The following is a 21,730-nucleotide window of genomic DNA, read 5'->3' as shown; positions in this document are numbered from 1 at the left end:
TGCCTTGAATCTGTATTTGCAAGGGATGTTGCTAGTGTGATCTATAACGTCAAGACAGTTTTGAAGAGCAATTGGGATGAAGTTGGTAGGGCAGTGCAGAGAGTAGATAGTTCTTGAGGCTGAAGGAAAACTTGATTCCAGCTGTTGCTTTTGCTGCTGAAAAATAGAACCATAGCTTTGCAGTGAACTTTAGCAGTGTGGACTACCCTAGGCTGATACTGACTTTGTTCTTTACTGTTTGCTTCTCTTATCGTTTACTCAAAACAAGAAATTCAAAATGTCAGAAGCTGTTTAGACATGGTGGTGCTAATTTTGTTCTGGCTGCTCCTTGACGTGCTGTTTAAACATAGATAAGGCATATATATACTTCTGTTTCCTGTCCCCTGATGTTTTCTTGCCTATTTTTAGTTAATGCTGAAAACCCACCTATGGCTGTGGTTCGGAAATTTGTCCACTTGCTTGATCAGAGTGACCAAGATTTTCAGGAGGAGCTTGAGCTAATGAAACTGCGTGAGGAAGTTGTAACCTTGATCCGATCCAATCAGCAACTGGAAAATGACCTCAATCTCATGGACATCAAAATTGGGCTGCTAGTGAAAAACAAAATTACATTGCAGGTAGGAAATGGGAGACCAACTACAGATTGAACTGAGCGCAGTGGTAGTTAGCATGGAGAGCTCCTGGCCTTGGAGGTCAGTTGCTCAGGCCCAGCGGAAAACGTTGCCCTAGACTTGCAGATTTTTACTCCCAGTACGTTCTTACTCCATTCCGCTAATTTAGTATGTATCCCTAGAAAGAAAACTGTAGGAGGAGAAGGCTGAAGCTAAAAAAGACAAACGAACACCAGACTATCTTGACCTAATGAATGCAACAGTTTGTGTGTTTGAAGGCTTTGAGAACTCTGTTTTGTCGCTCCTTTGTGGTTAAACAAGTGACACGCCACGAGCTTGCAGCGAGGGGGGTGATTTTGGAGGCAGGAGACTTGCTCGTGCCAGTTGGTGTTTGTTGGTTAAAGGAGGCCCCCTCTATCACTTGGCTGATGTGATTAATTTCACAAAAAAAAGCTTTTGCTGATACAGCATTGCCTTTTCTTCAAGCTGAAGTTCTGGCCAGCTTTTCATTTGGTTCTGGATGGCATGACACTAGGCTCCTCCTCCCAGGGTAAAATCTCGATTGGCGTAGTGAAATTAATCTTGGAAGGAGGCTGCAGCTTTTGGGGCCAGTGCCTGCAGTGAAAAGTGCCATTGCTGTTGGAGTACATAGAGGTAGCGAGCTAGCTCTATGAGTGTGAAACAGGATTTTTAGATTTTAAGCCCAGTGTAAAAAGGAAAACATTTTCAAGCATCTTCAGCATGCTCCCAGCTCTGATGATAATTGCTGCCAAAGTGACTAACCCTTCTAGGGTTTCAGACAAATTCGGGAAGTCGGGGACAAAGCAGAACATGTACTTCCACTCAGAGAAATTGCTGCCGTAGCAAATAATGCTTCACTTTAAAAGTCCCAGGCATACCTTGACCCTGCCTTTCCCAGTACAAGAGAAGCGGGCTCTCGGATGCAACTGTTTTCCAATATTGCCTGTTATAAAATACTTAGAGTGGAATGTGTCCCTATTCTTTCTTTCCAGGATGTTGTTTCTCATAGCAAAAAACTTACCAAGAAGAACAAGGAACAGCTCTCTGACATGATGATGCTGAACAAACAGAGGGGAGGTTTGAAAGCTTTGAGCAAAGAGAAGAGAGAAAAGCTGGAAGCTTATCAGCATCTGTTCTACTTACTTCAGGTAGGCCGCTTCTAACGCTACTTGGTAACCTCTTGTCATAGAGGCTTATATGTCTTGGCACAGTCTTTGCTTATGCACTGTAGGTTTGAGCCACCATAGTTCTTGGTGACACTGGCCTGTGTGGATATGCACACTAAGTAATTTTTCTTGTTGTTGTAGACTAACCCAACCTACTTGGCCAAGCTGATATTTCAGATGCCTCAAAACAAATCCACAAAGTTCATGGATTCTGTCATCTTCACGCTGTATAACTATGCATCCAATCAAAGAGAGGAATACCTGTTGTTGCGGCTTTTCCAAACAGCATTGCAGGAAGAGATCAAGTACGTGGCAGCATATGGCACATTCTTGCTGTTGAATCAGTTTTGGCAATTTCTCGAATCGAGGCAGTTTTCACGTTATGTCTCATGCTAATATGCAGATAATGCTAATCTGTCCCTTCATTGTCCTCTTCCCATTTCATATCTATTCTTAACGTAGTCTATAAAGGAAGAGTCGAGTATTTCCATTGAGGAGGAAGGCTTTTTACTTCAGCCAAGATTTCACTGCTCAACATGGCAGCTACTTTTAATCTGATGCAAAGTCATCCTAAAATTCAGTCTAATCTCAATTCTTCAGTGTCTGGTTATAAACGCCTCCAACAAACTGCAAACTCAGGCTTTACAAGCCAGAGAGAGAGCTAACACTAAGCTTTCTGGATTTCCAAAAGCTGATGAGGAGGCTGAAACTGAGAGGCTTTGTTGTTTGCCATTTCTTTTTACTGTCAGTGCTAGGGACTCTGGCTGTCCTCAACACTTAGGAGGAGCTTGGTATTACATGACTACAGTTCTTTACAATGCAGAGCTGCACAACTTGCTGTGAAGAAGAATGCGCAATAAAATTTTTGAGGAACTACTCTTCAAGCATTCTTTGGAATGCTTTTTAAGTGTGAAGTTGGGTATAGGCCCTGAAACAAGTAACAGCTTCTAAAAGAGACTTTTTTTCCCTTGAATTCATGCTTGGAATAGTAGTCCAGGGAAATGTAGACACTTTGTTCTCTGCCGCTGCGTTTCACATAGCGGTATACTAGGAGTGGCTTTTGTTGTCAATTGCTTGTTTTCTTATTTTAAATACCGGAAGAAACCTACTGTTCTTTTTCTTCTCTACATAAAACATGCCCTGTTTCCTTTGTATTTTTGAATTGCGCTCTCAAATAGAATGTACAGTTGGATTTACGTTAACTGTCATTGAGATGGCTACTGGCAAGTTGCATTGGAATTCCCAAACAAAGGTCATAAGTTTCTTGCCTCATCTGTCTTGAGAAGTGTTCCAGTATTGTTCTTATACAGTGTTGTAATTTATTGCTGTATTGAGATTTTAGTACGAACCCATGATCTGTTACGTGAGGGTGGTGCTCTTTAACAGTTTCTTTTATGCCGAGAAATGTATCTAAAGCTGACAGAATTATGCATACCTCATATTTCATATAGATTCTTTCTTCTTCAGATCAAAAGTAGACCAAATACATGAAATTGTGACTGGGAATCCTACTGTTATTAAAATGGTGGTAAGTTTCAACCGTGGTGCCCGTGGCCAGAACGCCCTGAGGCAGATCCTGGCACCGGTTGTGAAGGAAATCATCGATGACAAATCACTCAATATCAAAACTGATCCGGTGGATATTTACAAGTCTTGGGTTAACCAGATGGAGTCTCAAACTGGTGAGGCCAGGTATGGGAACTGTTACTACTGTGTTTTTCTAAACATTGCTTGGCTGCTTTGCGCTGCTCGCTTAATCATTCCAAACCATCCTTGGCTTCACTGCATGCATCTGTCCGCCTGATACTGGCTTTTCAGTCTCCTCAAGACAGCTTTCATCTGAGAGTTCTAAAGATCGAGTTCTGGCGATGGTGCCGAGGGTATTGAAAGGGAATCTCATTAGGAGATGGAAGAAGAAATGCTCTTTGGTGTTTGCCTATGTTGACTTGATAATTAGCTATGAGATGCCCTCTAACCTAAAAGAAATAATGGTAAGAAAAAGTATTTGGAAACGGTTCTGTGTCAGGCTCTGTTCATGTTGTATGTAGCCTGTGCAAACTTCGCTACTATTTGCAAGCCAACAAAACCTCTTTTGCTGGAGGAGAAGCATGACATTGCGGTTCTGTTAGTCCTAACATCTTTCTCATTAAATATCAGCCACTGATGACAATTGGATTGTCCCAGATGGCTGTGTCAATCTGTTGGGTTTTTTTTTTCTTCCAGTGCATGTGGTTTGCTAGAACTTGAGGTTTCTGTTGTGTTGGGTTGTTGTTTTTTTTTTTAACGTACTTTAAAAAAAAGCCATACAAATGAGTGAGTTTCCCCATTCAAAGCAATCTGCAGTCATATGTCTTGCCGTACACCTGGTTCAAAATTCTGGATGTGTTAAAAATGCGGACAGAGATGTGTGTTCAGGACCTTCTCTTTACATGAGATTTAGGAGACGCTTTTACGAATTATCTGCTTCATCTGTCTGTCTTCACTGGAATACTATGCAGTAATTTCAGCTGATGGAGAAAACGTAACTACTCATTTGGCACTGCTTCCCACCAATACCACGTTATATTGATTTTATGGATACGATTCTAGCTTCTGGCTTGTGTCCAAGCTTTTACCATCTTAATGTTCAAATGTGTAGCTTGCTTTTTCACCCGGTTTATTTGCAGCCTGAAGTACCACTACATGTCACAGATGGCACTTTTCCCTAGTGTGCATGCTGTAAAAAAGATACAGTTTTGAGTTAGCTGGGCCTTTTCCCACAGTGGCCATGGCAAGGGAGAGTAGAGCAAGTAAAAGCAAGAAGTCTTCATCTCTTCCAGTGCCTAAAAGGTTAATTGAAGGCAATGCACAGCTCTTGGCAGCCAAGCGAATACAAGCTTGTTTCCATATCGAGCTAGAGATTCTTTAAATGCGCTAGCCTGAGGGATACTCACGTTCAGTGTTTGACTTTTTCAAATAGCAAACTGCCGTACGATGTTACACCTGAACAAGCTCTAAATCACGAAGAGGTGAGGACGCGCCTGGATGCCTCAATCAGAAACATGAGGACCGTGACAGACAAGTTCCTGTCTGCCATTGTTAGTTCAGTGGACAAAATCCCGTGAGTCTGGTGTACTACAGTATTATCCCTGAGAAGCTGTTGGTGGGTTCATGCTTGCAGCAGTTTTATTTGCCCTTTTCTTTCTCTCGAAGTTACGGGATGCGTTTCATTGCCAAGGTACTAAAAGACTCCCTGCATGAGAAGTTTCCTGATGCTGGCGAGGATGAGCTTCTGAAGGTGAGGATCTGAACACCTTTGTGAATAATTGTCAGCCAAATTGGCTGCGGCAAGCACATCTCGTTCTTCTCCTTTGTTGGGCGAACGTGTGGAGAGGAGTGCATGTAAACCTATATAAAGCTTATTTATTTACTTCTACGGATAGAAAATGTTTTGCATTGGGCTTTTGATTGTTAGCTTCGTATACGTCACCTGAGATGTAATACATTGTTCAGAAGGAGGTATCCTGTTGCTTCTGCTTTGCTTTTAATATCGTGGGCGTTTGGTCCTTTAGGTTTCTTGACTTGGGGTACTCTTCTTGCTCCTAGAAAGTAAACCTGGGTTTTGCTGGTATGATCACAGTCAGCTGCTCCTTTCTTAAAGAGACAATGTCAAGTTAAAAATGTATGCAAAATTCTGATATTCCTAATTCCCCTGTCTGTTAACAGTCTAGGATATTTTGACAGCACCATGTAGAAAGTCGCTTTCCATGATGTCTAGTCAGTTTTGTATTTTGCATTCCAGTGGGTTTGGAGAACTAAAAGGATCCTAATAGTAGGTACTCTCAGATGAGTATAGCTTTGGGGTTTTCATTGAAATTTCTTTGTTTTCATGGCTTTTGGTAATTGTGAAGGACTTTATGTCCATGAATGCTTTGTTTGTTAATAAACAAAGGTTGGATCTTGGAATACTTGACAACGTCTCTTAAAACTTCTCTGCCTCTGCTTCATTACAAAATAATTACCAATCTGAATGCTGTTTTCTTCTCTCTTCTAGTTCTGTGCTTTCCCATTCTGAGACATCGATTCTTTCTATGCAGGTGAATTAATTTCTTCCATCTGTAAATTTAGGTGGAAAACTGCGGTTTTTGTTAATCCTCGTGGAAACAATGTAACTGTCCACATGAAAGTCAAAACTGCAGTTGTGTGCAATGACTACTCATAGATTTTTTTTTTTTTTTTTAGCAACCAAAGCTACCCATATAATACACTGTTCTTCTCCCCTGACAAGTTTGAAAGTTATTAATACAATTTCTTTCACAGATGTGTTTTCTTATTACTGGTAGTAAACAGCTTTGACTGTTGTCATCCCATGACAATCTGTGAGAGTACAGCAGGGGCTTGTGTGAAACAGTTGTCAAAAACATGACCTCACTGAAAGCGGTTAATAATTTCTGGGGCTGCTCAGCAATGGCTAGATTTTTTCTCTCTGGTTTCAGCTGTTTGTTCAGACCCTGATCTATTCCATGCATTTAAGTCACGTGGCAAGCAGCTGAAGCCAAGATTCGGTGACCAAGCCCTCTGCAAATTTCTGTGAACCACCAGAAAATACTAGTTCATGCGGTGTGAGAACTATTGCTTTACATCAGCATGTTGGGTTAATTCCTTTTCACTGCTGGAATTACTTTTGGCAAAATGTCAAATACAGGTTAGAAGTATATTTGTGAGCATATGGATAATGTGACCTCTTTATTTTTGGTTCCTCGAAGTTTATTGCTGCTCACATTTGACTAGGTAAATTGGAATTTGAAGCGTCAAATGCCATTCGTCTTCTGTACTTCTGATTTTCTTGCCTCTGGATTAAATGGTTTCTCAGTTACTCTCGCTAACTTTTAACTGGGAGTCTGTGCCTGAAAATGTTGCTGGCTTATTGAAGAACTATTCTGAAAGAGAAAAGGGCTTTGGAGAAGGAATGGAAAGTAGTTTCCTCAGCTTAGCTCCTTGGTGTGCCATGCTTCCTCACCATTTTTGTTTTGCTGGAGATGGTGGCCGATTCTGCACGCTTCTCTAAGAATTAGCTCTTGTTGCATATTGAAACTGCATTACCGGGTTCCTCTATACCATCATCGTTCTGCCCTCTGTTAGACTAACTCAATTATGTTTAATTCTCCTGATAGGTTGTCTCATGCTCATATGAGTAGTCCGTTGGTAACTTGTAATATCTCCTGTCTGTACAGTTTTATAAGTTAAAGTTTTAAATGTTTTTGCATAGGAATATCTGCTGCTGTATTGTCCTGTGATTAGCAGTGCTCAGTCTTCCCTCTTTGTGTTGACCGTCCTATTGCTTCTTAATGATTTTATTTATTTATTTATTTGTGTATTTTACACTGTAGATTCTTTGGGATAGTATGTGCTTGTATACAGCAGCACAGCAGAACCTTTGTCTTGGAAGGGGCCTCTGGCTTACAAGAAAATAACTTATCAAAGCACAGTCAGAGTAGTTTCAATAAATCCACTTGGGTCCTGTACCATTGTTTCTTGATGCGTTTCTTCTCTACTCAACTTCTCCCAGATTGTTGGCAACTTACTTTATTATCGCTACATGAATCCAGCCATTGTTGCACCAGATGCGTTTGACATCATTGATCTTTCAGCTGGAGGTCAGCTGACCACGGATCAACGCAGAAACCTCGGTTCCATCGCAAAGATGTTGCAGCATGCTGCATCCAACAAGATGTTCATGGGAGACAATGCGCACCTGGGCATCATTAATGAATACCTATCACAGTCATACCAGAAATTCAGGTAGAATACCTTAGCTAATTAAGTTGGGAAGTTTGGCAGAGGGTAACATTGCAAGTAAAAAGGGATAATAATAAATTTTGAATGTGATAAATTCTATCTTTGTCAAATATGTGGTCTGTTGAAAATAAAAGGTTGCACTCCAGACTAGCATAAGCATCAGTGGCAATGGCAGATAGAATGTGTACCTGGAATTTATGAACAATACATTGTAGGTTAATGAGATTGCCAAGTTAAGTATTTTGACTTAGGAGTTTCCAGAATAAAGGTTGCTTTTGCACATGTTTATTGTGATACTTTGGATGTAGACAACTAGAATGGACACACATTCTTCTCTCCCATATGAACCCTGGCTCCACATGAAAACCCAGCGGTGTTCAGGAAAAAAGCAGGTTGGCATTTAGCTGTTCATATAGTTGAAGTAAGGTTTTGTTCAAGAATTGTCATCTTATACCTCTCTGTTTTGGAAGAAAGAAAACCAGAGATTGCTGGGAGCAAGGGGTGTTACTGCAGTGGAGGCAGGAGGATGTGTGAACAAGGTCACCAGAGCCATAGCCCAGTCCTCTGAATGCTGAAAATGAGCCAATGTCAACATGGCCAATGTCAATAATTGAATTTACTAGGTTACTTCTGATGTGTTAAACTAAAGCTGACAAACTGTAGTATGCTGTAATGTACCATAGTTTAAAGAAGGGAGACTGCACGTGGGATTGTCATGGGGAGTTAATGCTCTTGATATATCACGTGACTCTGAGTCATACTGATTCTTCTTTTCTCCTCCTCTTTTCTGAAGACGATTTTTCCAGGCTGCCTGTGAGGTTCCTGAATTGCAGGATAAATTTAATATTGATGAATATTCTGACTTGGTGACTCTCACTAAACCAGTTATTTATATTTCTATTGGTGAAATCATCAATACACACACTGTAAGTATACATCGGTCACAGTTGCTCCTTATAAGCAGTGCTTACAAAGAAAATGCTGCTTCTGGCTGAAACGCAAAGTTACCAAATACAAGGCTGAAAGTTGTCTTTTGATTGTGGTGTGCAGCAGCTTGTCAGTTTATAGAATTAAGTAATTTTCTTGTGGCTTCTCTAAGTTTCTTTTGAAAGTATTTGAGCGCATGATAATGGCACAGCTTTGAATGTTGATATTGCTGCTCTGGAGTTCAGTGAAATAAGATCTTTTTCTAAAAGATACCAGCTCAAAGTAATGTAATGTTACTGTCTAGAAAAGGATGTACAATTAACAACGTAAATGTTCTTTCTGTTCATCTAGTTGCTCTTAGACCATCAAGATGCAATTGCTCCTGAGCACAATGATCCAATTCACGAGCTGCTGGACGATCTCGGAGATGTTCCTACAATTGAGTCCTTAATAGGTGGTCTAGTTTATTGTTCTTAAGAAAGATATGATATTACCTTAAATGATTTGAAGTACAGTAAAGAAACTATCTAAGCAATCATCACAGGTCATCTTGGAGGACACGCTCTAAAAAGCAGCAGCAGATTTGTTCCGGTGTATTCTCCCTGACTGCAGAATTTGTTACGCTGAAAAAAACAGGGGTTCTTTCTTTTCTCCTCCTCACCCCCCTCACCTCACCCCACTCCAGAAGTTTCTAGAAGATGGATGGATATTCTGAGATGTTTCTTTGTTCCATTATGCTGGAGCCATTTCTCTGTGTGTGCGTGTCCCCATCCCAGCTTGTTTGAAAAGATCTGTCCTCCGTTCTGGAGATCTGTACGCATTCCTTTCAGAGTGTGGTAATAAGTGTATTAAATGACATGTGTCATTTAGGGATCTTTGGCATTTTTCATACAGGGATCTTTGGCATGTGGACAAATAACTTTTTTTTTTCCCCTCCTTTGGAGTTTTTTTTCTATACATTAAGAATTTTATCCTCTTTCTTCTGGCTGGGGGAGGAAGGAATTGACTTTACTGATCTGTGAAAGTTTTCTAAAAACCTGAGCCACGGTTCACTGCTTCAGGATATAACAAACACAGTGGAAAGTTGCACAAGCCTCTCTCCTTCCTTGGTTTCTATGTTGTGGCGATTTGAAGCATGAAATTGGGGGGGGCGGGGCGGGTGGCGAACAGATACAGTTTTTAGAGAGGATGCTTTCACAGCAAAATGTTTATCTTGAAGTCGCTTGATGAGAAAGGTTGGAACCTTTTAAAGGAATGATTGCTAGAACGTTTTCTTCCGAGTGCTGGCAAAGAACAGAACATAAGAAGTGTTATCTGAGCAAACCTAGACCTTGACTTTTACTAGAAGTTACCCTCCTTCCCCATTTCACTTCTCCTGCGTGCATTGTATCTGTGTGGTTAATATGTCAGAGTTTAATCTTTCTGCAGCCCTTTAAAAAAGGGTGGTGGGAGGGGAAGCATCCTAAAAACTGTTCTGATGAAAGTTCAGACACAATTAGAGCAAGAAAATGTCCTTTTGACGGGATAGCTTGCTTTGCTTAATAGAAGCTTACAGGCTCTGTTGTCAACAAGGGCTTTGCTCTTAGCTTGGAAAATTCATTCTAATGAGGACGTGGACATAGAGGCATGGTCGTATTTTTATTTATAAAGTATTTTTGGCAGGTCAGCTACTCTTATCAGTAGAGTGTGAGATGCTGAGGTACAGCGTGGAATACAAGTACATCTTTAAGGCATACGAACTAGTGATTTTGTGGTGCCTTTCTGGTCGGTGCATTCTCTCAGTTTTGTGAAGAAAAAGTCTGTAATGTATTCAAGATGATGTTTTTAAAAGCTGGTTTTGGCTTTTGAAGTGTCCTTTTGATAGTACGGGAAACAGTGTAGTTTTTCTGTGATCTGTTACATAGGGTAAAATTACAAAGCTCTAGAACATAAAGAATACGATTTAATCTATAAACTCTTTCTGCTTGGCAGGGGAAGGGTCTGGTAATGTTAATGACCCCAACAGGGAAATGCTAGCAAAGACTGAGGTTTCCCTCACACTCACTAATAAGTTTGATGTTCCTGGTGACGAGAATGCAGAGATGGATGCGAGGACAATTCTGTTGAAGTAAGTGAGGGGTAGCTACCTGGTATGTTTCTCAAGAGAATGGGGAACCTGAATTTTCACAGTTAATCTACATGTGAAAGTAAGAGAATCAAAGTGTAATTTAAACAAACGTGGGACTGTTGCTCCAAATACACTGAGCTTGTAGCCATGTCCTTTCAATGCTGCGACTGTTAAATTTGTTCCTGTTAGTTCTTTGTCGCTGTTGAAGTTGTCATTCTTTAAAAGTCTATCTTGGATGGTTCCAGAGGGGAAAACTACCAGAAAAGAAAACTTTCTAGATGTGAGGAAGTGTGACAGCAGCAGTTGGATTTGCCTGCATGTGAATAATTTGTAAAGATCATCTTAAATAATCCGTAGTGTTCATCACAATTGAGTTTTAACTCTGAAGTCTATTAATGTAAAATTTAGATGAATCAATATTTGTGTTGCCTATGTAATGCCCCGTGCAAATGTTTTCAATAGAATACGTATGACATATGGAAGTTTTAAGGGTGACTAAATGTCTGGTATATGTGAATAACACTCTGTTGCTAAGTTTGCTAGTTCCTGCAGAATTAGCTTCTTTATGCAGCTTTGGAGCAGATTATGTCTGTATCCTGTTAGCGAAGCGGGAGACAATGGTAAATTACAATACTCTCCCTGTAGCTTTCCCCTGTCTGTGGGAAATACCTCCTTAGGATATTTTTGCTGTTGCTGCTCTCCTCTTTTGGTTTATGATGCAGTCTCCTTCTCTCTGCACTCGCTGTCCCCCAAACCTGACTCTTAATAGATGAAGACTAATAGCCTTTTTGGGAAATAGAGGTGTTACTAGCCTAACGGAAAGAGAGCGGTGCACTGTCAGGGATTTAATTATTGCTGGACTCTTTATTCCAGAGGACTTAAAACTGGCCAGGAGTCAATATTAGTAGTAATCAAATCCCTGTTGCTGAGATGTATAGAACAGCTACCTGACATTCAGATGCATATTTACCCGCTCTGATGCATTCCTGCTCAGACGCCAGATAGTTTAACTGAGAATTCTTCAGGTCAGCTTACACTTGGCCTAGACAGACCAGTGGTGTCCCAGAAGAAAATCTTGTCTTCAAAAATAACTTTAAATTAACTGGGCTGCTCAAAAGATAGGTCAGTATTTCCCTACCCGCCAGAAGGTGACATTGATTTCAAAAGTAAAGATTTACCAGATGTGCTGGTAGTCATCTAAGGTGTGGACGATGAGGAAGGTGTGCGCGTGATGCACTTTGTGTGATGCCAAAAGTAATTCCAGCCTGACTGTGAAGTACTGAAGGTGCTATTTTGTTTCATCGTGTGGCTTGAGGACAGAATTGCCTCAGAGTCGGCACTGGCTGTGATTAAATCACAGTTGAGATCGAGGAATGACCCTGTCTATCACCAGATTGGAGTCGGGGATCTGCTTTGGCTCAGTTACCGTACACATAAGAAAATAGTCCTGTGGCGTTTTTTGATACCTGTTATAAAGCACTGAAGTGCACGTATGGATGGATAATATTACAGACTTTTTCTGGCTGCACAAATTCGCTGTTGCTGCTACCTGCTTTACCTTTCACCTTGGAATCGCAGCTTCTGTGGTCCACGTGGCAGTACTGGGGCTGCCTTGGAATATGTGGGGTAATATCCTCGCTGTTTGTACCCCAGGGGGCACTGGGGAGCAAATCCCGTGTTCATCTACGTAGTACCTTTCAGGGAGCCAATTTCTGATAACAGACTGTCAAAAAAGTAAAGTGCTTCTCTGGGTTCTGGTGTGGTCTAGCCTATGGCTACCTAAGCGCACATCCAGTGATAATCTGTCTTTAGGTAAATCAGTAATGTTGGTATTATTGCAGCATAGAACAGTATTGAAGGTCTTTCAGTTTAAAGGGTTTTTTTTCTCCTATTCTCCTTGATTTCTTTGCAGCACAAAACGTTTAATTGTTGATGTAATCCGCTTCCAACCAGGGGAGACGCTGACTGAAATCTTGGAAACTCCAGCTACCTCAGAGCAAGTACGAAGTTGTTCACCTGCATTCTTTGTAGACTAGGAAACTCATCTATCTAGATATATGTGGGTATACTTGGGAATCTGCATTTATGTATTGCAATGAAGCTGTCTCCGCCGATGTTGGAGCAGTGTATAACAATAATAAGGAGGGAGTATAACGGAAATAAATTGTATGTGTGAATCTTACTCCTCTGGTAGTTGCTAGAAACGATTTATCTAGAAGACTGTTTTAAACGGCAGGTAGGCTTCTGCTGGTTCCCATATGTGGAATGTGTTCATCAAACGTGGATTCGTTGGAGTCAGTACAGGAATGACCAAGCAAAACTATTTATCCTATGTTATGGCCGGAGGTCAGATAATCTGTTTCTGGTTCTTTGTCACCTTAAAATTGATCTGCTTATGAACTCGTAATTTTTTGTTCTCTTTTTCTAGGAAGCGGATCATCAGAGAGCTATGCAGAAACGGGCCATTCGTGATGCTAAAACTCCTGATAAGATGAAAAAATCTGTGTCTGTAAAGGAAGATGGCAACTTAAATCTTCAAGAAAAAAAAGATAAGATAAAGACAGGCCTGAAGAAGTTGACAGAACTGGGGACAGTGAATGCAAAAAATAAATACCAGGAACTAATCAATGACATCGCGAAGGTATGCCAATCTGTGGTTTCCTAGTAATCATAGCGGAGTTTTCCCACAGTTTGCAGCGTTGTGAAACTGGCATGAGTTTTCAGGAGTCGTCAGTTTTGTAGTAGCTAATTTACAGACACGAAGCCTACCTTTTGCCGCAGCATTTCCACCTCTTGGCATTCGGGAAGGCCTTTATTTTTATAGGATGTTTGTGTTTTCTGAAATGACTGTGTTGCCAGAATCTCAGGCACTTTAAGGAAAAGTGTTATAGCTTGGAGGGGAAGTCCTGATGTGTGATCTTTTTTTCTGCTCCTTTTCACTAATTTAAGTAGCACCTCTACAAACTTATTCACATGAGGAAGTTTTGCCTATAATATAAAGACATCCTAACCGTTATTTTTATTCAAATGTACCCATTCGATAAAGGGGTGACTACCTAAACGATAAAGGGGGGAGCTGAGGAAAAACTTGCGAAAGTGAGCTAATACTGTTGTACATTGCTATGGTGACAACGTATTTTATATCACATTTACCGAAAAACATATTTGGGAAATGTTATGCATGTAAAGTGAATAAATAATCACCTTTAGGGGTCCGATTAGAATGAATTGTACTCGTGTTAATATGTATCAAAACTGAAAATAGAAGTCGACTTGAACATGCGGCATTTTTTGTTCAGGTATTAAGGTAACGTATGCTTGAAGATGGCCAACTAACAAAGAAAGAGAAGGAAGTCTGTGCACTGCTGTCGTTATAGTGCTTGATTTGTAAGATACCTTTCCTACCCAGTGGTGGCAAAAATTGCTGCCTTCCTTTAGATCACATACTGTCGATGCCCACTCTAGTCGTTGCAACTAGGATGGCGTTGAAGTTTGAGAAAGCAACAAAAGGTTCAAATGAACTGCTGTGTAGAGTTGATTAGTTCCAAAAATAGTCAACGCAGAGAAGAAGTGGTGACACTTAAACCGGGGCAAGTGCAACTGAGGGCTCCACCTTGTAGCATGAAGCAAGACTAAGCAAAATCTAACTGTGTTTCAAATACTCTGTGCTCTGGGCTTGAGCAACTGGAGAGCTCGAATGACTGTTACGTCTCTGCCTGTCTCTCTCTGCGGTGTAGGATATCAGAAATCAGCGTAGGTACCGTCAGAGGAGAAAGGCGGAGCTGGTGAAGCTGCAGCAGACGTATAGTGCCTTGAACTCCAAAGCTACTTTTTATGGGGAACAAGTGGATTATTACAAAAGCTACATCAAAACCTGCTTGGATAACCTGGCCAGCAAGGGCAAGTAAGTATCTCAGAACCATGCCGTGGCCCTAAAAGTGCTTCTTACAGAAAGCATGTGTAGGTTGTTGCTAAGAAGAATCGTAATGCCATCTGTTCAAAGCTCCTCGGCCAAGCTCTTTACCGCAGCGATAATTCTAGGGAAGGGGTCTCAGCAGTGGTGGGAAAATACGGGGAGGGGGCAGCACCCTGAATGGGGTCAAAAAGACATACTTGAAAGAATTTTGGCCCCTGTGGGGGAGGAGAGCGTAGAGAGTCCAGTGGTAATAAAGCAGGTTGCCCAAGTAATGCACATGCTGCTCAGTCAGTCTGTCCTGTCATCCTTTCTAGAAACAGAGAATGAAAATAACATAGTTACCTACAAGGAAAGCATTGATTACGAATTGTCCTCTTTTTATCCCAAATGGAGTCAGTTGTTGTAGTGCAAGACAACTCAGATTTTCCTGGGGGGGGGGGGGGGGGGGGGGAAGTGTCTTCCTCCCCAGTGAGACGTGGGAAGAGCAACTGCCAGTGAAAACTGAGGCAAGAAAGTTGTTGAGTAATCTCAGCCTTCTCCATGTCATTTGTCACCAGATCCACTTTTGCCTAATGATAGATGGTACTGCTTTCTATGAAGTACCATGTGGTTATGTTTTGAGGGGGTTTTTTGTTGTTCTTCTGTAGTGTAAGAGTTATTGGTAAATTGTAGAAAATCAAAGATCTGATGTGAGCTACAAGTGCTTTGTAGATAAGCTCACTAGTAGAAATACCTCGTCTATCAGCTGCGTTAGTCACAGTTCATTAGCTATACTGGTTCTATCCCCTCATCCAAATAGGGTTAAATGCTTGTCATCTGAGATCTCTTTACTCGTTTGACTGATCGTCTTGTTTGGCGGGGTGTTGTTTTGTTCTGTTTTGTTTTGTTTTTTTCCAGAGTCTCTAAGAAACCTCGGGAGATGAAAGGCAAAAACAGTAAAAAGATTTCTCTAAAATACACAGCAGCTCGACTTCATGAGAAGGGAGTGCTTTTAGAGATTGAGGACCTCCAAGGTAGCCAGTGAGTATCTTTTTAAAACTCTTTAGAGCTAAATAACCTTCTCGGAGGAAGAGGAAAACAGGTATGTTGAATTCTTGTCTCTCTCTTTGAACTAGTCTAGGTGCTGGCAAGTGAGGAACAGAAGCTCTGAGATTTGTTGGAGATTGTGACAGATTGTCTTGCGGTTTTATTCTTGGAATTTAGCATTGTTGGTAGGCTTAGCTATTAAAGCTGAAGAAATTGTTTTGGTGATCTAGGCTGGCATCCCTAGGGCCAAGAAACCTTGCATAGTGATCACTTTTCAGGTGTGTCTTCCCCCCCCCCCCAGTTGAAGTGAAGCAGGTCTTTGATTGAGAAGTGTCACAGGATTTAAACATGACATCCTCTTCCCACCCGCCCCTTCCCTGTCATCCCCACAGTCATGGAAGGGTACCTCCTCGGGTGAATTGCTACTATGGATAATAGCCCTCACATTGAAAAAGCAACTTAATGCTAGCTTGAGTTTGTTCAGCTGCAGTTTTCTAGCCTTGAGAACGTGGTATATCTTCTGTGGAATATAGAGAAGCTGCCTGTTACTAGAATTTTTTTTCAACCCCGAATTGTATTTTGTACTTTGTGCACTAAATGAGGCATGGATGTGCAGCACTAAAGTAGACTGTTTGGACTGCACGGGCTAAGTTACTGTATTTCCTGCTACGCTTGTGTGAAGGTGTGATCTACCGGACGTAGAATCTGTTAGGCTTCCATTCATTGTTGTATTGAGTCTCGTCAGCTTTTACGGTCTCATTCCAAATGGGGATATAGAATAAGGAGTTAAGAAAAGAATTCTTAGAAATTTACCTTCAGATTTCATCTCGTATATTCTCTCCCTATTTCAGTAGGAATTACATGTTCAGTAATGAACTGTGGCTTTTCATTTCTCAAATTTCATAGGTTTAAAAACGTGATATTTGAAATCAGTCCAACAGAAGAAGTAGGAGATTTCGAGGTAAAAGCAAAATTCATGGGGGTACAGATGGAAACCTTTATGTTACATTACCAGGTAAGAACTGTCCTATTTAATAGTGTCATATAAGTTCCACTTGCCAGACTCCTCATCAAAATAATAATGACATGTTTTCTGCCTGAACAGTCTGAAAAATGCTCTCAAAAACAACCCATTTGTTGCAGGCGAAACAGATGCAACGCAAATGGAGGATTCAGACTACTTTTGTGTCTTTACTAATGAAAGCCTGATGTCAGTCTGTGTTCTTAGTTACACTTACATGTACACGCAGAAAATGAACGCATGCATTTTCAACAACTGCCTGCTGCAGCAGAGAGATTGGGAGTCTATGGCAATGGTCAGCTGGGCTTGGGTGTGGTGGCTTCAGCTGGTCATCACGTATTAGTGTTCTTTCTGCCACCCTACACTTACTGGTTTCTTTAGCCATACGGTTCTTAGGAGTCCTTAACCTTTACTTAGTCCAGGCTACTGGAACGGGCATACTGTGACTGACCTTTTTCCAAACGGTTCCCCGTTCTTCCTCCCACGCCAGTACTGTTATACCTGGTGTCTCTGTCCCTACCCACCACCCACCCAACTTGGGCGTCATTAGGTTTGTTAGTCGTGGATGCCTCGGGGGTCTCGAAATGGATTGTGTGCAGAGTACCTTGCATTGTGATAAGTGCATGCCACCTAACTGGCTGCTGGGAGGGACAGCTGCCCCTCACGCATGCTATTCGTGTGCTCTGAAGACTCCCCTAGTTCATTCCAGTCCCAGCCTGTCGGAGCTGGTCATGAACTTCTTGGTTCATGGGATCACTCGCTCCTCAGGCACGTGTGTTGCTATACCCCTATGCCTTTGCAGCACTGCTTTGCAGAAGAGCAGATGTTCTGAGAGGACAGCAATGAGGGAAGTGCCGTTGGTCGCCCGAGTATAGCATTAACAGTGACATCAGTTAGAAAGACTTGCATTGCCATTGCTGACAAGAGCAAAGCGTAACTAGAAATAACCGCCTACATTAACGCCCAAGAGACTGAATCAGCATCGTGTACGTAGTCCTAAGAGAGATGCCATTTCTTTCTCTGCCCTAGATTGCAGTGCTCTAAACCACCTCACTGAGACCTGTGGCAACTGAGATTTTTAGAAAGTGACGCTGTGAAATGTTGTAATGTTTCATGGGTACATAATATAATTAGGCACATAGGAGACCCTTTCTAAACGTTACAACAACTTTATGGCTACTGTGCAAATGAAAAGCCTGGAGATGGCTAGGTCTGAAATTTGGCTTTCTTAGAATGGTCTTCTATTTCTGCCCTCTTTTGTAATTTTTTTTTTAATAAGCACAGATTAAAAAATTAAGATCTTAAATGCCTTAGAGCGACTTTATTTTTCATGCAGTACGAACAATTCTTTAATGAGTCTCTCATTTTTCTATCTTATGCCGTGTACTTTGTGATAGATATTCCTCAAAAACCTACTGTACCACAGGGTCTTGTGTATTCACTATAAGCTCTTGAGGATTCCTCGCTCATGAAGGTATTCTCTTTGGCAGGATCTTTTGCAGCTGCAGTACGAAGGCGTTGCGGTCATGAAGTTGTTCGACAGAGCAAAAGTGAATGTCAACCTTCTGATCTTTCTTCTGAATAAGAAATTTTATGGGAAGTAACCGACCTCTGCCAGCAAGTTGGTGGAAGGGGAGATGAATAGAAACCTGCACATACAACTTTTAATGACCTAGCTATGTATCAGTATATGCCCACGCTGTGCTAAAATACGTCAAATGTATCATGAAGGAGGACTAAGAACCTCTTGTGAATTGACAACCTTGGCCTAGTCTGCAGGGAGTTGGTTTCTTGTTTATTTATGATCTTCATTTTTAACTTTGAAGGTCCCCTGAAAAGCAGTTAATTTAGAATGTATTTTTACATGGCGCTGGAAATTATACTAATATTAGAGTATACTTAGGGCATCTGGATGCTTTTTTTGCCTAATTGTGTGCTTTGTGAGGCTTGAATTCTTGCTGCCTGTGTGAAGAGAAAGCCAGCACTGTACAGCGGTCGGTTTGCCTCTTCCCGAAAGCAAAAAAGGATTGCAGATTGTATTTGGACTCCAATTATTCTCTAACAGCAATGACCAAAATAAAAAATGGTCAAGCTCCAGGTTACCCATTTGTTTGCAAGCTTGCGGCGGCGGCCAATTCCCAAGGTAGAGCTACTACGGTCTGGGGAATCAGTAAGCGTCATAAATGGTTGCTGAACTATTTGTGATTATGTACTATAGCCACAGAGAAGAGCTTTAGTATCTAATTTTTCTTGATTTGTTTCTGTTTATCACACTGTAATAACTTACAGATGGGCCCTTAAATAGAGGGACACTGGAATGTATTTACTAGTGCTTACAGATGAAAAGAAGCCTTTTGGGGAAGGAGAGGCAAACTTTACAAATTTCTTGAGACACGTTAACTTTTAATGTTGCCTGCAAAGCATTCGAAATGTAAAAACAACTTTTTTCCAGTTTAGAGCAATGTTCTATATATCTGTATCTGATGCAATAAATATTAGGCTCTACCTGCAGACTTGTCAAAGGAAGAAGACTATCTTAAATAGGTTAGCTTTAAAAAATTTAATTGTTTCTAGCTATACTCAAGTTCCCGTTTCTTCTACTACTTCTGGGGGTTTTTTTCACCATGGTGGTGGTGCTGGCTGTTCTGCTATATCCAATAAAAATGCAGAGACTCTAAAAAAAAAAAAAGAAAAAAAAAAGAATATCTGACCTTTAAATTCATCGGTTGCTCCAGCTCTCCCCCAGTTTTTTTCTTAAAGTTTTTATTTTTTTAAAAAAGGGACATATCTGTTAATTGCAAATTTCAAATTATTCATAGGTCACTTGTGTTGTTCGTTCAGTTAAACTCAGTAATCTGAACTGCTTTATCTCTAATCTACACTGAGCTAGTTCTTTCAGCTTGGATCTTTTTTTCTCATGAAAGACACTCGTAGTATTTGAAATGGCTACATCCCTGAGGATAACTTTCCTGCAGTCCTCTCAGAAGCAAATGTTTATTTCAACCTGCTGGTGTCTAGACTGTATTTAAACATATTTTAATGTTGGTGCATGCATGGTCCAACCCAATAACAAAAATTACTTACCAAACCCAAGAAAGATCTTTATGGTCCAGATCAGCTGAAACAGAGATACCTCAGAACTGGATTTCCACGGAAATCTGACAAAGAGGTCTGAGTTGGGATAAAGGTCTTGCCTTGGTTTTTTGTGTTTGGTCTTTTTGTTTGTTTGTTTTGGTTGCTTTTTTCCCTGCCTCTGAATTTGCTATATCCTAGAAGGACTTAAAAAAATTAATTCCTTTGATTTGGGGATGATGAGAATAATGGTAGGACATTATAAAATGATTGTTAGGAAAATGCATCTGTACTCTGCAAGCTCTCGAGCCACAGGGATCGATCATCCCCCCCTTTTTTCTTTTTCTTTTTTTTTTTTTTAAATAATACTTCTAATACTTTTCAATGTCTGCCAAATAAATTTCAACTATAACCCAGCTCGGATTCAGGGACAGGATAATGAGGTGTTAGAGGCCTGTCTGTTGCAGTAGTCCCTTTCTAGCCCAAACGGAATCAGATACATCACATTAGTATCGAGGCTTGTTGAAGCCTTAGGCCGCAAGCTGCGTAGTTTCACCCAGCGCACGGTCGGTGAATCTGAAATTTGACTTGGCTACATGGAGGAAGGCCCCGAAACCGGTGCAAAGCAGAGAGATAAGGAAGCTTCAGCCCTAGCAGAAGTCACAGCCTTAGAGATAAGAGAAGCATCGGCCCGCCTAGAGACAATGAAAGGGCCCGGCGAAGAACGGGAAGACCCCAGACCCTGATACTGCTGTTGGTCCGAACTGTCTCCTGAGGGGAGGGCGGTTTAGATTGTAAGGGTATCGTTGCCCAGGGATTCCTTTGTTCTGGGTCCCTCTCCAGAGGCACCTGCCTCGAGCTGTTTTTCACCGCTGTACCAATCAATAAATTCATCTGGCATACGTCGTATTGGAGACTCTGCTTCGGGAAACCTCGGGTCGAGCCAGAGGGGAGAGGAAGCGCCCGAGAGCGAGTGTGTGTGTGAGCGAGGAGTCGAACGGGGGCACCCGTCAGCTCCGTGGGGCTGCCGCTGCGCAGGGACTCTGGTCCGAGCAGTTCAAGTCTCGGGTGTGCGTGCGACTCCCTGACCGGTGTGTGAGTGCTCGGGCAGCTGCGTCTCCTTTAACGTGTCTAGTACCCATGGGGAAAGCATCCTTACTATGTGATTTACAATAATTTCCTTGTTGCCTACACCTATTCAAAAAAACAGGGTTTTGGCAAAAATTGAAAAAAAACCCCAACAAATCAGTTCTTTGAAAATAATCATAAAAATGGGAAAGAGTCTACTCATTTTAGCTGAGCAACAGCGTGGAATTGTGGAGGGTTTTTTTTTTTTAAAGGAAAAATTCTATTAAAAGATCCAATCTCAGCACTTAATTATATGTATTTTATAATTTACTGGTGATTTAGCTTTGCTTACTCCATTACACCACTGTATTTACCATGGGAGTAGCTACAAGTACAACGTGTGTCGTCTTTCTTTCCTGGTAAAATTTGCCTTTGTAACTCGCATCTAAGTAAAAAGTCATTTGTCCCCACGGGTGTCGTGTGAACTCCTGACTGCAGGCAGCAGACGCGAACACGCGGCGGGGCCCTGGGCGCGGTGCCGCAGCAGCGGGCGCTGCCGTGGGTGAGCGTGGTTTGGCTGCACCAGCACCAGGAAAACCGCTGTGCCTCCAGAGGTCTCCCACCCCCTCTGCAAGTCAGTCCTGGCCTTTCTCGTGCCTGTGGGGATGGCCGTGGCGTGAGGAAACACAACAGAGGACACGACACAGCTAGGGTGACGGTGTGGACCTGACATGACTGTGTGCCCCCCACCCCAGGCACTTCCCTGTGGCCGTGTAGCGCCCTGAGACACCCATGTCTCCCACCCTCCTAGAATGCTCTAGCCCCATCCTAGTAGGACGGGCACAAGTCGGCCCTTGACGGTGTCATACTCTCAATTAACAGAAATGTCTTTTGATTCAGCTAGGGTAAAGAGCAAGGCCCTTGTAGATGCTCCTGCAACCTGTCTGGCCTCACGCAAGCCTTGCGCTGCACTGGGGTTCTCCTTGCCGTTTGCTATGGCTCTACACTGTCCTCGTG

The 21,730-nt window shown here is 41.8% G+C and overlaps 1 protein-coding gene across 1 annotated transcript in view; it reads left to right on the top strand.

Annotated features, from left to right (window-relative positions):
* Positions 1-20,547, top strand: part of IQGAP1 (IQ motif containing GTPase activating protein 1) — a 78,428-nt gene extending 57,881 nt beyond the window's left edge. Inside the window, exons 23-38 of the mRNA XM_072871645.1 lie at positions 409-617; positions 1,625-1,780; positions 1,940-2,103; positions 3,266-3,490; positions 4,758-4,898; positions 4,991-5,075; positions 7,347-7,579; positions 8,370-8,502; positions 8,855-8,957; positions 10,475-10,610; positions 12,523-12,610; positions 13,039-13,251; positions 14,348-14,514; positions 15,424-15,546; positions 16,459-16,567; positions 18,064-20,547. Coding sequence (XP_072727746.1) covers positions 409-617; positions 1,625-1,780; positions 1,940-2,103; positions 3,266-3,490; positions 4,758-4,898; positions 4,991-5,075; positions 7,347-7,579; positions 8,370-8,502; positions 8,855-8,957; positions 10,475-10,610; positions 12,523-12,610; positions 13,039-13,251; positions 14,348-14,514; positions 15,424-15,546; positions 16,459-16,567; positions 18,064-18,177 — 2,399 coding nt within the window. The 3' untranslated portion in view covers positions 18,178-20,547. The remainder of the gene's footprint in view (positions 1-408; positions 618-1,624; positions 1,781-1,939; positions 2,104-3,265; positions 3,491-4,757; positions 4,899-4,990; positions 5,076-7,346; positions 7,580-8,369; positions 8,503-8,854; positions 8,958-10,474; positions 10,611-12,522; positions 12,611-13,038; positions 13,252-14,347; positions 14,515-15,423; positions 15,547-16,458; positions 16,568-18,063) is intronic.
* Positions 20,548-21,730: the final 1,183 nt, after the last annotated feature.

The sequence above is a fragment of the Ciconia boyciana genome, chromosome 8 (genome assembly GCF_034638445.1).
Source record: "Ciconia boyciana chromosome 8, ASM3463844v1, whole genome shotgun sequence".
NCBI lineage: Eukaryota > Metazoa > Chordata > Aves > Ciconiiformes > Ciconiidae > Ciconia > Ciconia boyciana.
Note: the sequence above shows the minus strand (reverse complement) of the source record. Positions and strands in the feature narration are given on the sequence as shown.